The 13262-nt window shown below is 45.3% G+C and overlaps 1 protein-coding gene across 2 annotated transcripts in view; it reads left to right on the top strand.

Annotated features, from left to right (window-relative positions):
* TTYH2 (tweety family member 2) overlaps positions 1–12171 on the top strand; it is a 68277-nt gene extending 56106 nt beyond the window's left edge. For both annotated transcript variants that reach the window (XM_075845297.1, XM_075845298.1), the window contains exons 6-14: positions 446–518; positions 4158–4227; positions 4322–4377; positions 4458–4550; positions 5398–5490; positions 5669–5811; positions 6502–6687; positions 7274–7352; positions 11297–12171. In XM_075845297.1, the coding sequence (XP_075701412.1) occupies positions 446–518; positions 4158–4227; positions 4322–4377; positions 4458–4550; positions 5398–5490; positions 5669–5811; positions 6502–6687; positions 7274–7352; positions 11297–11377 (874 nt within the window). In that variant the 3' untranslated portion in view covers positions 11378–12171. The remainder of the gene's footprint in view (positions 1–445; positions 519–4157; positions 4228–4321; positions 4378–4457; positions 4551–5397; positions 5491–5668; positions 5812–6501; positions 6688–7273; positions 7353–11296) is intronic.
* Positions 12172–13262: the final 1091 nt, after the last annotated feature.

The following is a 13262-nucleotide window of genomic DNA, read 5'->3' as shown; positions in this document are numbered from 1 at the left end:
CTGGGCTGCAATACCACCAATGGGCAAGAGTGGCGCTGTTTCTGGAAGAAAGCCGCCATGTTTTTATAATCTCATACAACCCCTTTAATCGTAGCACACAAGTTACAAAGGATAAAAGGGAATAAACCCATTTCTATCCAGTTATATGATCATTATCGTATTTTGCTTTTAGTTGATCTCCAGGACCCCCCCACCATGGATCTTCTTTCCCTTTTGGGGGCTGTAACCAAATTATCTTTATAATTCTGATGTCCTAAGTACAAAGAAAAATCTATTCCCCATGCCCTGACATTCTAGTGGAGGGCTTGTGCTTATACACAGAAGCCAATATTAATAAGCAGAGCTGCAATGTAAAGCATGGAGGACAGAAAGAATCAAGTAAACGTTAAGAAACATGATATAATAATGCAGTATTTTTTTATCTATATATTTTTTTTTTCCTTAGGATGTTGAGTTTTGGACTGATGACCATATTATTAAGCTGGGCGTCCTTAGCCCTGGATACGTCGTCTGCCGTGGTAAGTTAACTCTTTAATGCATTTGTGCGTTGTATTGATTTTTGACAGTCTACATTGTTTCAAGCCCGTTCTATGTAATGTAATGCAGGGTACGCGGCTCGTACATGGGCCGCTCCGCTGTATAGCGCTCAGGTCTAGGGCTCTTGACACATTACATGGCTCAGCTGTGTCCCGCGCATCAGCCGTTTCCTCAAAAACTCCCAGAATTCATCTGCTCCATCGTAAGGTGTTAAGAGGTCAGTGGCTATTATGGGAGATTCACTTGGTCTTCCCTGGGGAACTCGAAGCAATTCTAAGAGTCCATTTCATTCTTCAGTCACTTGGTCGAGGTCCTCGATCTGGTCTCCCGGGATGTCGGGTTCTGTATGATCGAAGCCAAAAGTAATAGAAGAAATACCAAAAAATTGGAGATAACGTTCATCAGGCAGGGTTATAAGGGAATCAATCTGGTTAATTATATGGTGTATGTATAGATTTACCAAAAAAAAAAAAATAATAAAAAAAAAATCTTTTATATAACATTTTTATTTATACAATTTTTGTTTTAACAAACCCATATGCATTCGGGAGCCTGAATAATTTTTTTACGTTTTATACCTTTTTTTTTTCTTTTTTTAAATCGGTCAACTTTTCTTAAATGAAACACTCCACTTTATTTTTTATTGTACCCTCCAGTTGTACATTGGTGTTTCAGTGGGGTGCTGTGTGTAGAAATACTTAAATCTGACATCAGCGCCCATAAAACGGGGCAATCAGTCACTTTGTCGCGCTCAGCAGACTTTGCGATTCCCAAATATGTGACTGGAGGGAAATAAATAAGATTTACATTCAGCCCCATCTGCGGCTCTTCTGTCCCTAAGTGGATCTTGTCACCCCAGAGTCGCACATCACCAGTAATGAGCCGACACGTGGGTCATGTTCACCCTCTGGAGGCGGCGAGGACCATCTGGGTGAGAAGTCTTGAGACTTATTGATTGCACATAAAACCTTTAGCCGGTAATACGTTAGTTAGATTATCAATTAACTGATTAGCGCACCGATGACCTTCCCATGAAGCGGCCTCCGTCATATGTCAACAATTCCTTCTAGTCCTTTCCGTACACCCTGAAGTGCTGGTCGTCTACACAGTGGAGTCACATTATTGTGACCACCTCCTACATTCGGCAGCGTGTAGCCCATGAAGGCAGTGATGTGTGGTGGGCTTGGTGGGTATATAAGGTGTCTGATCACATATCACTCGTTGTCATGGGTAAAAGGGGTGAAAAATCAGAGTTGCAAAACGGGCTGATTATTGGCTTTCAGGCCATGGCTGGCGGTTTTTCTCACACAGCGCGGTTTGTGAACTGTCCGCGTGCTGCTGGGGTGACAGTGTATCGTGAGTGGACAAATGTCATCATTGGGAATAACCGATGTGGAAACAGCGGAGCACCGAGTGCAATTGATGTGAGAGGTAGAACGTCGGCTACGAAGGTGCGCGAGGGCCGAACAGCACATGGAGTAGCCCACCGTGAAAATCAACCCGGGGGGCTACCAGACGTGTGTCTAATACAACAGGTTCAGTGAACCTACTGCGTATGGGGCTCCGGAGCAGACGGACGGTCACTGCTCTTATTTAACAAAGGTGCAGCGGAAAAAAATACCTCAATTTGCACGGCAGTATCGGAGTTGGACCACCGATGATTGACAGAGGTTGTCTTCTCCGATGAGTCACGTTTTCTGCTTCATCGGATGGACGTTGGCGAGAAACATCAGAGAACAAACACCCGGCAGCCATTGGGCCACTCACCCATGTGGAAGGCTCTGATGTGATTTGGGTATGAATCCATTGTTGCAGATCATGTCCCCCCCCCCCATATATGCTGATTGTCTTCCCTGGGGCAGATGGAATCATCCAGAAAGACAATGCGACGTGTCACACGGCTAGAAATGTCCGACAGTGGGTTGAAGAGCTCGACCAAGACCTCCAAGTACTTCCCTGGCCCCATGATCGCCAGACTTCAACCCAATTGAGCATCTGTGGGACCTCGATTGTCTTGTTCGCTGTATGGACCCTCCCCCCACGCACCCTCCAGAAAATGTGGGATGTTCTGCAGTCAGCCTGGCGCCAAATACCGGAGACCACCGACCAGCACATTGAGTCAGTCCCAGCCCGTCTAGCTGCTGTTAGTGCTGCACATGGCGGTTACTCTGGATATTATCTGCTGGTCATAATAATGTGACTCATCTGTGTAGGAACATAATAATAGGGCCCCTTAGACTACGTATGGTATTCCAATATTCAAGTGAATGGGGACAAGCTGCAATAACAAACACAGCCCACGGACAGGTGTGGCGCTGTGTGTGGGGAAAAAGGAGTGTCTAATCCAATGTACAGCCCACATAATACTACCATATAGTGCCCAAATATGCAGCAAAATACACCCCCTTAAAGAGCCCACATAATACTGCCATATAGTTCCCACATATTACTACAATTCAATAATATAACTATATGAGGTTTAATCATGGGTTTGGGTCCAGGAAATGGGGACCCTGAGTGATTGCCCAGTTTGCCATTTAGTAAAGCCAACCCTGCTTGTGTATATAAAGAGGTTCTGATCATTGGATTAGCTATTCTCCCTGCCTGGATAGCTCTGTTGTCGTTCCATGCGTTACTCTTAAAGGAATCTTTCCAGAAGAAACAAAAATAGTCCCTTTAGTGTACATTACAAATGTGAAAACCGTTCTTAAATATCTTAATTCTAGGCTGAGATATGATCAATGAAAGTTACAGGCCTGGAACCTGAGGCTGCACTACTGATACAGCTACAAATGTCCTTTTCTGATTTGAGTCCGGTGCAGTGTTGCCATGGAGATCTTTTAGTTGGATGGTCACACAAGTTCTCAATGGCAACGCTACACCGGACAAAAATCCAGACGAGACCTGTTGTGATCAGACTCTCAGTAGTGCAGCCTCAGGCTTTGGGCCTGTAACTTCAAGCAATAATATCTCAGCCTAGCAGTGAGATATTAAGAAACAGTTTTCACATTTTTAATGTACCCTGTTCATCTGGTAGGTCTCCTTCAAGATTGGGTCGATCTGCAAAGTCAAGTCTATCATGTTGCGGACCCGGAACACGACACCAATCTCTGACGTGCCTGGCAGCGGTCGTTCGTTGCGGCTCCCCTCTGGGTATATAATATCTGTGTTCTTGGATTCCCCTGCGGTCTAATTCAGCTTCTGCCCTTCTCTAAATCTTCTAATCGTTGCTCATTGAATTTCTTGGTTTTCCTGACCTCCGGCCTCCAGTTTTGCCTGATTTGCACATTATATTTTTTTCCTCCATGGTTATGAGGAAAATAGAATATTTTATTCAGGTGGATAAAAATGAATAGTCACAGATTCTCATTAGAGGAAGGCACACCTCGCCACTCACATTTGGCACCATGTGCAGTCTAGTCTGACCAGCTTTCCCAGACTCCTGAATGGCAAATATGCCAATCGGGGTACTAGACAATTGAATTGGCGGCCATCTTGGCTGTTACCCAGCTTTACTAAAAACGAAGTAACTCCTGAAAAGGATCGATAATTACTGGAGACCTCTGGATTTTGTAGCTCTGAATGAACCTGGCATTAACCACCTCTTCTATGTCTTGTAGGGCACCAGTGATTTCTGCGTGGCACCTGACAAGTTCATCATGAACATGACACAAGATCACATCAGTTCAGGTAATGTCCGGACAGTAGGCGGGAGGATGTCTCGCTGGTACTCGTGATGCCACTCGTGATGCCCAATAACCATGTGTTGCGTTTGTCTTTGCAGAAGTCGTCCATTATTACTTGTACTGCAGCCAGAGTCTAAAGAATCCCTTCCAGCAGGTAGATAGAGAAGACCTAAGACTAGACATCACTACAGATCTGTACATGGAGCCTTAATCTTACCCGATTTCTCTTCCTAGGCTCTGAACGTCTTCCAGAAGTCGCTGACTACCATGCAAATCCAGATACAAGGCTTGCTTCAGTTTGCAGTGCCCATATTTCCTACTGCCCAGGTAAGGCTTAAGACTATATACGATTGTTTTTCATCCAATACAATGTAAAGAACTTCTCCACTTCAATAATTCTGGCTGTGTGCAGTCACCACTAGGGGGAGCTATTGGTATGTGGATTTAGACAGCTAGTATTGAACGTAATGAGACATATAAATCTGTTTCCAGTGAGCTCCACCTTGTGGCAGCTGCAGGAAGCTGTTATGACAATGTCCAGACAAGTAGGGGAAGCTGTTCAGTTTTGGGCCCCTTTCCACCACAGACCCCATAGCAGTCACGTCTCCAACCTTTACACAGCCAAGATAAATATCAGAGGGGTTTTTCAGGACTATGACATTGATGGCGTATCTTTTTGACATTAATCGTTGGGGTTCTGACCACCGGGACAGGCTGTAGCCCCAGGCACAGTCGCTTGTATGCAATGCTCCCAGGACCGCCGCGGCCCCTTTGCCGATCAAATATTTATGGCCCATCATAAGGATAGGCGATCAATGTTATAATCCTGGAGAAAAGATTGTGATAATTCTGTCTGCGGCAACCACTAGGGGGAGCTTGTGATCTTTCTAAATACAGATTTATTATCTAGTTCAATGGGAGCTGTATAAATCCTCATGCATTACACTCCCCCTAGTGGTGGTGGAAGGAAGTTTTCTTCTATTTTCTGTTCTTCCTCGCCAATAATTCTAATACATTGCACGAAAGTCTTTTTGTGCCTTGACACAGCTGAGATTTCGTTACATTTACTATATGATAATCTGTGTAATAGTTGTTCTGTATTTGCATGAAGCGCAAGGTACAATTTACTGATCCATTCAGTATAAAAACACTATGTCGTACCTTGTTCTTCCAGAAAGATCTCCAGGGCATCCAACTACTGCTGAACACATCCGAGTCTAACCTGCACCAGCTTACTGCTCTGCTGGACTGCCGAGGACTCCATAAGGTATGGGGGAGGGGCAGGGGGGGGCAAATGTGTCGTCATCAGACTGGGTCACTTTTATAAAATAACACTATGATTTCGTTATGACCTTCTGATAATCCAGGATATATAATAATCGGGAAGCATTAGGCCCCAGAAATGGCCGGATCACCTTATATTATATCTGGTCTCTTCTTGTCAGGATTACTTGGAAGCTCTTATTGGCATCTGTTACGACGGAGTTGAAGGACTTCTATATCTTGGCCTCTTCTCTCTCCTGGCAGCTTTTGCCTTCACCGCCATGGTATGTGCTGTGCCACAAGCCTGGAGGCATTTGGTTGCAAGGTGAGATTTTGTATTACCACTGGCTGCTGTTCCACTACTGTACTCAAGGGGGCAGCAAATAAAAGTGGTATTTGGGCCATTTGGTATGCTTTCTCCTTATAAAGTATTAAAAGGCTATTGAAAATAGTCAGAAGACCTCTTTTAAGACAATTTCCCTGTTCTCAGATTGTAGAGGGAAATCACTGGGGAAAACGTTGGATCTCTATGCAGTTCATGTCCTGTCAGGAATCAAACCTGTGGCCCACCAGCATTGCTTAGAGGGGTTTTCTTGGACTGTAACAGCGCCGTACATTTGACTATGGCCGCGCCTGGTACTGCAGCTCACAGAAATTCCCTTCAATTTAAATGGACACTAACTTTTCAAACAATTTGTTAATCTACTAGTATACCTAATATAGAATTAGTAAATTACTTACTGTTAAAATTTAGTTGTTTTATCCATGCAAATTATGTGTGAAATTACTGCCACTAGGTGTCTCCCTTCCTGTAATCCCCCCTGTTGTCAAGCATTGTCTGTCCCTGGTTACAGAGCAGAATTGACGGGCTGAAGAAGGTGGGGGGGGGGGTGTCCCTTCATTGCCTGCCCATATAAGTCTATGGAAAAGGGAGGGGGAGCAGAGGGAGTAGACAGGTGTGCTGTGTATAGGAGACCTGATGACCGTTAAGCTCCACTTGTCGTCTTTGTTTCAGAGACCGAGATTACAACGACATCGACGAGGCAGATCCATTTAACCCACAAGCTCGTCGTATAGCGGTGCACAATCCCAACCGGGCACAGCTGAGGAGTTTCTGCAGCTACAGCAGTAGTCTGGGCAGCCAGGCCAGTCTACAGCCACCCACTCAACCCGTCTCCAACGCACCAGTTGCCGAATACATGTAAGGAATATATGGGAATGTAGAGATTAAAAAATAGGGGGACCCCTTTAAAAAAATAGAAAGGAGATCAAATACAGATGTAGCAGTGCTGAGTTTGTCACTTCGCGCAACTTTTCCTGATGATTTTTTTTTTAAAGGTGGTTCACCGTAGCACCGACTTATCTCATCAATTCCACAAAACACGGATGGAAAATTCAGCTCTGCTACATCTGTAGGCTGCAGCATTTTTTCCAATTTGCCTTCTTGAAATACAACTGTAACCCCGCCCTCAGTGATCAGCTGTGAACTTTGCTGGAACCTAGCAGCAAGTGTTTAATTCTCCTGCAGCGCCACCACAGGGGAAATGAAGCATTACAGTGATCCTATTGAAATGAATTGTCAGTCTGTAATGCAGGACAGGTCGGGTCCTCCAGAGTGAGAGACACTCCTGCACCCCCACTGTTCTATCTAGCTAATAGATGGCGGCCCCGAACATCCCACCTGTTATCTGTTAACCCATTACTCTCTGATAGGGTATTTGAATCGTTTCTGCCCCTTACTCACTGCTTTCTGACTAAATCCACGTATCTTCTGCTTTGTCTTAAAGGAACCAGGCTGCTCTTTTTGGTGGTAATCCTCGCTACGAGAACGTTCCGCTGATTGGGAGAGGATCGCCCCCACCCACGGTACGCTGGGCCTCTGAATCCAAATCCTTCTTGTAGCCGACTCCTTACAACTTGTACCTGGCTTATTTATACAGAATATCGGAGGCGTATCGAGGCCATGTTGGTGCCACACTTCTGCACCCAGAACCTGGGGCACAGTCCCCCCTCCCCGAGAGATGACATTTTTTGTAAATACCCAATGTTTCCAATAGACAAATTTATTATCAACAGCTGCTTATTACTTAAATGGTCTGTAGGAAATGAGAAAAGCCTGGCTGCTTTCGTCCAGAATCGGCACCATCTCTGGGCTGTGTCTGGTATTGCAGCTTAGCCCAATTCAAGTGAATAGAGCTGTGCTGCGATACCAGACCTAGCCTATGGACAAGGGTGGCGCTGTTTCTGGAGGAAAGCAGCCATGTTTTTCTAATGCCATACAGCCCCTTTAAGTTGTATTTACGTACTTCGACTTTTAAGCTTAGTTCCCTAACCCCCAAATTTTGACTTGACCTCAAACACCCCCTTGGTATCCCAATTTATTAACCTTGAGATGCTCCCAGCCGCAACTTGTCTTCCATATCGTAACCGGGACAATCTGAACATGGCACCGCCTGGACTAACCAGAGTCTGAGGTTTGTTCTGAGTAAAAGATGTGTAGAGAAATCGGCAGGGCATGTAATAACCCAAAAATCTGATTACTACAGCAGAAGTAGAAGGGGTGGGTTGAGGCCTTTTTCTGCCCCTGGTTCATTGCTTATTCAACCTGGGTCAACTGAGACAGCAGAAAATTGGGTATAGCCGCCTGTCCGCCGTCACACCAGGACTTTCCATATGTCAGTCGGCATTATTAGGGCGGGTTCACACATGGCGGATTTTCACTTAAATTCCGCTGCGGACACTCCGCAGCGTTAATCCGCAGCGGAGCCGTTTCTCCATTGACTTTCACTTTAATTTAGCAGTGTTCGTTTAGACGATGCGTAACATTCCGCTGCGGAGCATAGGCTGCGGAGCGGAATGTGGTGTCCGCAGCATGCTCTGTCTGTTGCGGAGCAGTGGCGGACTGGTTGCGGACTCATGGCGGAATTTCTCCATTGACTTCAATGGAGATTCAAAGTTCCGCAATGAAGTCCGCAGCTGTCATGCACATGTCATGTGTGCTGCGGATGCGTCTTGCTTTTTTAACTTGACATTTCTTCATTCTGGCTGGACCTATGTATTTCTAGGTCTACAGCCAGACTGAGGAAGTCAATGGGGCTCCCGTAATGACGGGAGCGTTGCTAGGAGACGTCAGTAAATAGTCACTGTCCAGGGTGCTGAAAGAGTTAAGCGATCGGCAGTAACTGTTTCTGCACCCGGGACAGTGACTACCGATCCCAATATACATGTATCTGTAAAAAAAAATGAAGTTCGTACTTACCGAGAACTCCCTGCTTCTGTCTCCAGTCCGGCCTCCCAGGATGACGTTTCAGTCTAAGTGACGGCTGCAGCCAATCACAGGCCAAGCACAGGCTGCAGCGGTCACATGGACTGGCGCGTCATCCAGGGAGGTCGGGCTGGATGCCGAAGGAGGGACGCGTCATAAAGACAACGGGCGGTAAGTATGAATTTCTTTTACTTTCACTAGGGAAAGTGCTGTCCCTTCTCTCTATCCTGCACTGATAGGGAGAAGGGAAGCACTTTTCCCGCAGTCCGCAGCAGCTAGTCCGCATCAATTTTCTGCACATTTTGTGCAGATCCGCAGCCGTAATCCGCAACCCGGATTAGGTGCGGCATTGATGCGGACAGTTGCGGAGGAATTCCGCCATGTGTGGTCATGCCCTTAATCAGATTTTTCTTAAACGGAAGTCAGGTGGAGCCCTATAAAGCCCCTAAAGGTAATGTACCTGGTGTCCAGCGTTAACCCTTGGATGTGTCATGTTCTGGATGGTTTGAGTAATTTTTCTTGCTGCTCGTTCACATGTATTCTGCCTGCTAATCCATCTTTTGTTTTTGCATGCTTGTTTTGGAGCTTTGTAATGTAAAACGTAAGTTGTATCACTGTCTGTAATGTGCCCTGAGCACCTGCCTCCTCCCCGTCTGTCCATCCACCTACAAGATCATCATATGGTTTCCCCAGAAGAAGGTCTTAAAGTGGCACAAATTTATATGCAGTAACAGTCTGACTGCTGGGGCCCCTACCGATCCCGAGAATGGGAGTGCCACTTCACCTTATAAAATGAACATATGGCACCCAGCATTCTCTGGATTGGTCAGGACCCCTCAAAAAGACTTTTATGGCATCTCTAGTCCATATACTATAAAAGTCTACACATCCGCATTGGTTTCTATGCCGGGAGCTGGAAACGCATCTATAGAAGGGCAAGAACCGGTGCAGCTATATACAGACACTGCCCCCTCCTCACCACCATTCACCTATTAGCATTATAATAAGGAGTTATTTAAGCGATTCATTATCAATATTTTATGGTTGCTTCTAAGTAAAGGCCAGACCCCTATAAACAGGCGAAGGGCCCCCATAAACACTACTGAGTGGCAGGAGAGTGCCCCTGCAGAAACAGTGCCAGCATATTACTGGCACAGCTTTATTGTAAATAGGTTCACGCTGTTTAATTTCGTGACACATGAGATTATTATATAGGTTAGAGCTCCATTTTTTTTCTGATACACAGCGCCAAATCCTCCTCTTCCATAGAGATACATATATTAAAATCCTGGCTGCCTGCAGCTGCCACTAGGGGGAGCTCACTGCATATATATTTATAAACAATAGAAAAAAGGGGACAAATATTTACTTTAAACAATTCACAAGGGCAAGCTCAGTCGCCAGCTCCCTGCAGGATGCAGACAAGCACAATGCATTGTGCTTGTCTGCATCCTGCTGGGAGCTGGCAATTGGGGTTGCCCTTGTATCAGTAAGTATGGCTTTTTTTCTGTCATATATATTAATACATCTCCTGTTGAAGTCTATGGGAGCAGTATAAATACATATGCAGCGAGCTCCCCCTAGTGGCAGACTGCGATACACACCTTTATGCTATATATGAGATGTTTCACCTATAGGAATACATAGTGAGCTCTTCATTTAGCGCTGACCTTAGACTTCAGCTTAGGGATGACGTAACCCTGGATCCATCTACACTATGTTCTTAAGATGATTGCTTTGCTCTTTCTGTGGCCTCGGGTGTTTTTCCAGGCTGACCGTATAGCAGACCCTTCCTTCCCACCGCCTCCAGTTTATTAGCCGGTCCATTAAATATATAGGACGTTTAAGTGCTGTGGTTTTCCCAGGGTTAAGGACTCAATTATGCAGCTGAGTAGCATGTAGTGTAGACAGGTCTGATAGATCACCAGCTACTTACCAAGGTCTAAAGCCCTAAACCAATCTACCCCCTCCCCCACACGGTGCTGCGCTAATACATTTGCAATTAGGCCGGAGTTGAGACTGTAATAAGGGCTAGTGCCAGCCGCCATAATTTTGCATCTACACAGTGGCTCAGGCTCCTTTGAGATGGCAATTGGGCAAACGTGATGTCGGGGTGTGATGGTACGTCCCATCATGGCGCCTGTTGTGGCAGTGGACACCAGACTAAACTACTTCTCCTGCTTGTCATAGTGACTACCTGCAGCTACCACTAGGGGGAGCTCACTGCATACAGTAATACAGCTTCAATTGAGTCCAATACTAGCTTGCTCCCCCTAGTGGTGGCTGCAGGTAGGCAGAATTTTATCATTGCATCAGAAGAACAGAGCGCCCCCTATACAGATATATTATGGAATAAATCATAAGTTAATGATGGACATGAAGTATAATAGGGGATGGGGCCCATTCTGTTTTACTATTAGACCCCTGATAGCTCATTGAGTCATTATTCTCATGGTCTCCATATTGGTCCCCCCTATGTCTTGTGAATGGTTCACGTCTGTATGTTATATCCGAATTTTACCTCATTCTGATTTCTTTTTTCCAGTATTCTCCAAGTATGAGGGCAACTTATCTCTCCGTCAATGAAGAACCATCCAGTATTTATGGCAATGAGTATCCAGCCTAACGCCTCCCAGCCCTAGATCCCCTTTTCTGCTCGTGGTGCGGCCTGTGGACGTCTCCCCTCCCCCCAAGTTCTAATGGAGAAGAAACTGCAATGGTATTTGGTTGATAAGGAGGACACACGGGCCATCGGACCACAGGAAAATCCTTTCCTGCAAAGGAAAAAGGGGACTGGACTATGCTCATAAACACGACTCGGAAAGAAATGCCGTATAGCAATTTTAACTGAAAACTGGGGTGTAGGACATTTTTGGGGGAGCCGGGTGGGGTAGGTTTACACCTTCCCTATTACTAGCAATATTTATATACAGTATGCCCAGCGTACAGAGAATACTAGAATAGGAATACTACAACTGCTTGTAGGATTGTATATCCACCTGACCCTAAAATACTTTATAAAGTGGATGAGGTTTAATGGCTTGGCACTATGGAGCCATCTGCTGGCCGACTGGGGTAACAGCAACTGAACTTTTTTTTTTTTTCTTTTAAAACTCATATCAGTATTGCAGGGGCTCAGGAACCCCTGCAAGATCTCAAACTGACCCTCAAAAGTATGACTGAGTTAGAACTGTATGTTTTCTATGTACAATGATCATCCCCTGCTGGGTTTTTACTGTATCTGCCCGCAGCAAGGATGGTGAAGCTGTATAGACTGATATATGGTGACTACTTGTATTGTTTTTACTTGTTTAAAAAAATGCTGCCCAATTTTTTGGGGCACCTGCTTTATTTTTTATTACGTGCAAACTTGTCTTTCTTCCAGCCCCTGGAAATAAACCGTTTAAGGACTGAATGTAATATTGTCTATGGTAATTAAAAAAAAAAAAATATGATCTGCAGTACCAAACACAGCCTGTGGACAAGTGTGGCGCTGCCTCATACAACCCGTTCAAGGGTAATTCCAGTTACAGATCGTATTGGATTCAATGGTGTCGTATACTTTCCTAAGCTTTATGGTAGACATTTCGGGATTTTTTTTTTCTATAGATGTTTCTATTATTCTAAATGTCACTCCCATCATGCTTTAGGATGGAGCACGGAGTTTCGACTTTGTCCTGGCAGGGGCTTTCTCCTGTGTTCATTGTCGCCCTCTGCGCTGTGGTTATCACTTTTCAATCCCATTCCGCTCCTGGTAGAATAGATACCAGTATTTACTAATTTAATTCTGCCCCCTATGAACTATGAATGTGGAGCTGAACAGATAGGAGAATATTTAGGAGTTGCCCTTTAGGGGCTGTATAGCAGTTAGTGTATGCCCATTGCTAAGCAACAATAGAGAATCCCAAAATCGCCATTAATCCCATAAAGCAGACAGCCAGGGGGCAGCATGGGCATCCACTTATTCTAATAGATGCCCCGTAATACTTAATTTTCCCTGTAGGAGTGCTGTTGGGAGAAGGAACATTACCATGGCCGTTCCCCTGCCACAAACTCCTAGTCTGGGTGTCACTAGCAGCTAAGACCCCCCTTATCATCCGCTTATTGCAGGGGCACCTGCAATTAGGAAAGTAACCTAACATCGGGTGGCGCTATTGCGTTACTTATTCACTCACCCTAATTGACACACTTACCTGGAGTCTTAGGAGTTAGTTCTGCATTGTTGACCTCCAATTATTGGGTTACTCTGGGTTTATATTGATTCTTATGTCGTTCCTCAAGAGCAGAACTCCGTGAATGCAGCCTATGTAGAACCCGGATGTAACAAGTAGACATGGGCCTCTACATATGCAGACATACATATACATACTCCAGTCGCATCCAGAGCTGCAGTCAGGCTGTCCTAACCTGTTCCGGTGCTTTGAGACACATTTTCCTAAGTCTCTAGCAATGCATGTACAGACACTGAACCAGCAGAGGCTGCAGTAAGGTGTGAAGTCATGCAGCCTCCG

The sequence above is a fragment of the Rhinoderma darwinii genome, chromosome 13, assembly GCF_050947455.1.
Source record: "Rhinoderma darwinii isolate aRhiDar2 chromosome 13, aRhiDar2.hap1, whole genome shotgun sequence".
Classification (NCBI taxonomy): Eukaryota; Metazoa; Chordata; class Amphibia; order Anura; family Rhinodermatidae; genus Rhinoderma; species Rhinoderma darwinii.
Note: the sequence above shows the minus strand (reverse complement) of the source record. Positions and strands in the feature narration are given on the sequence as shown.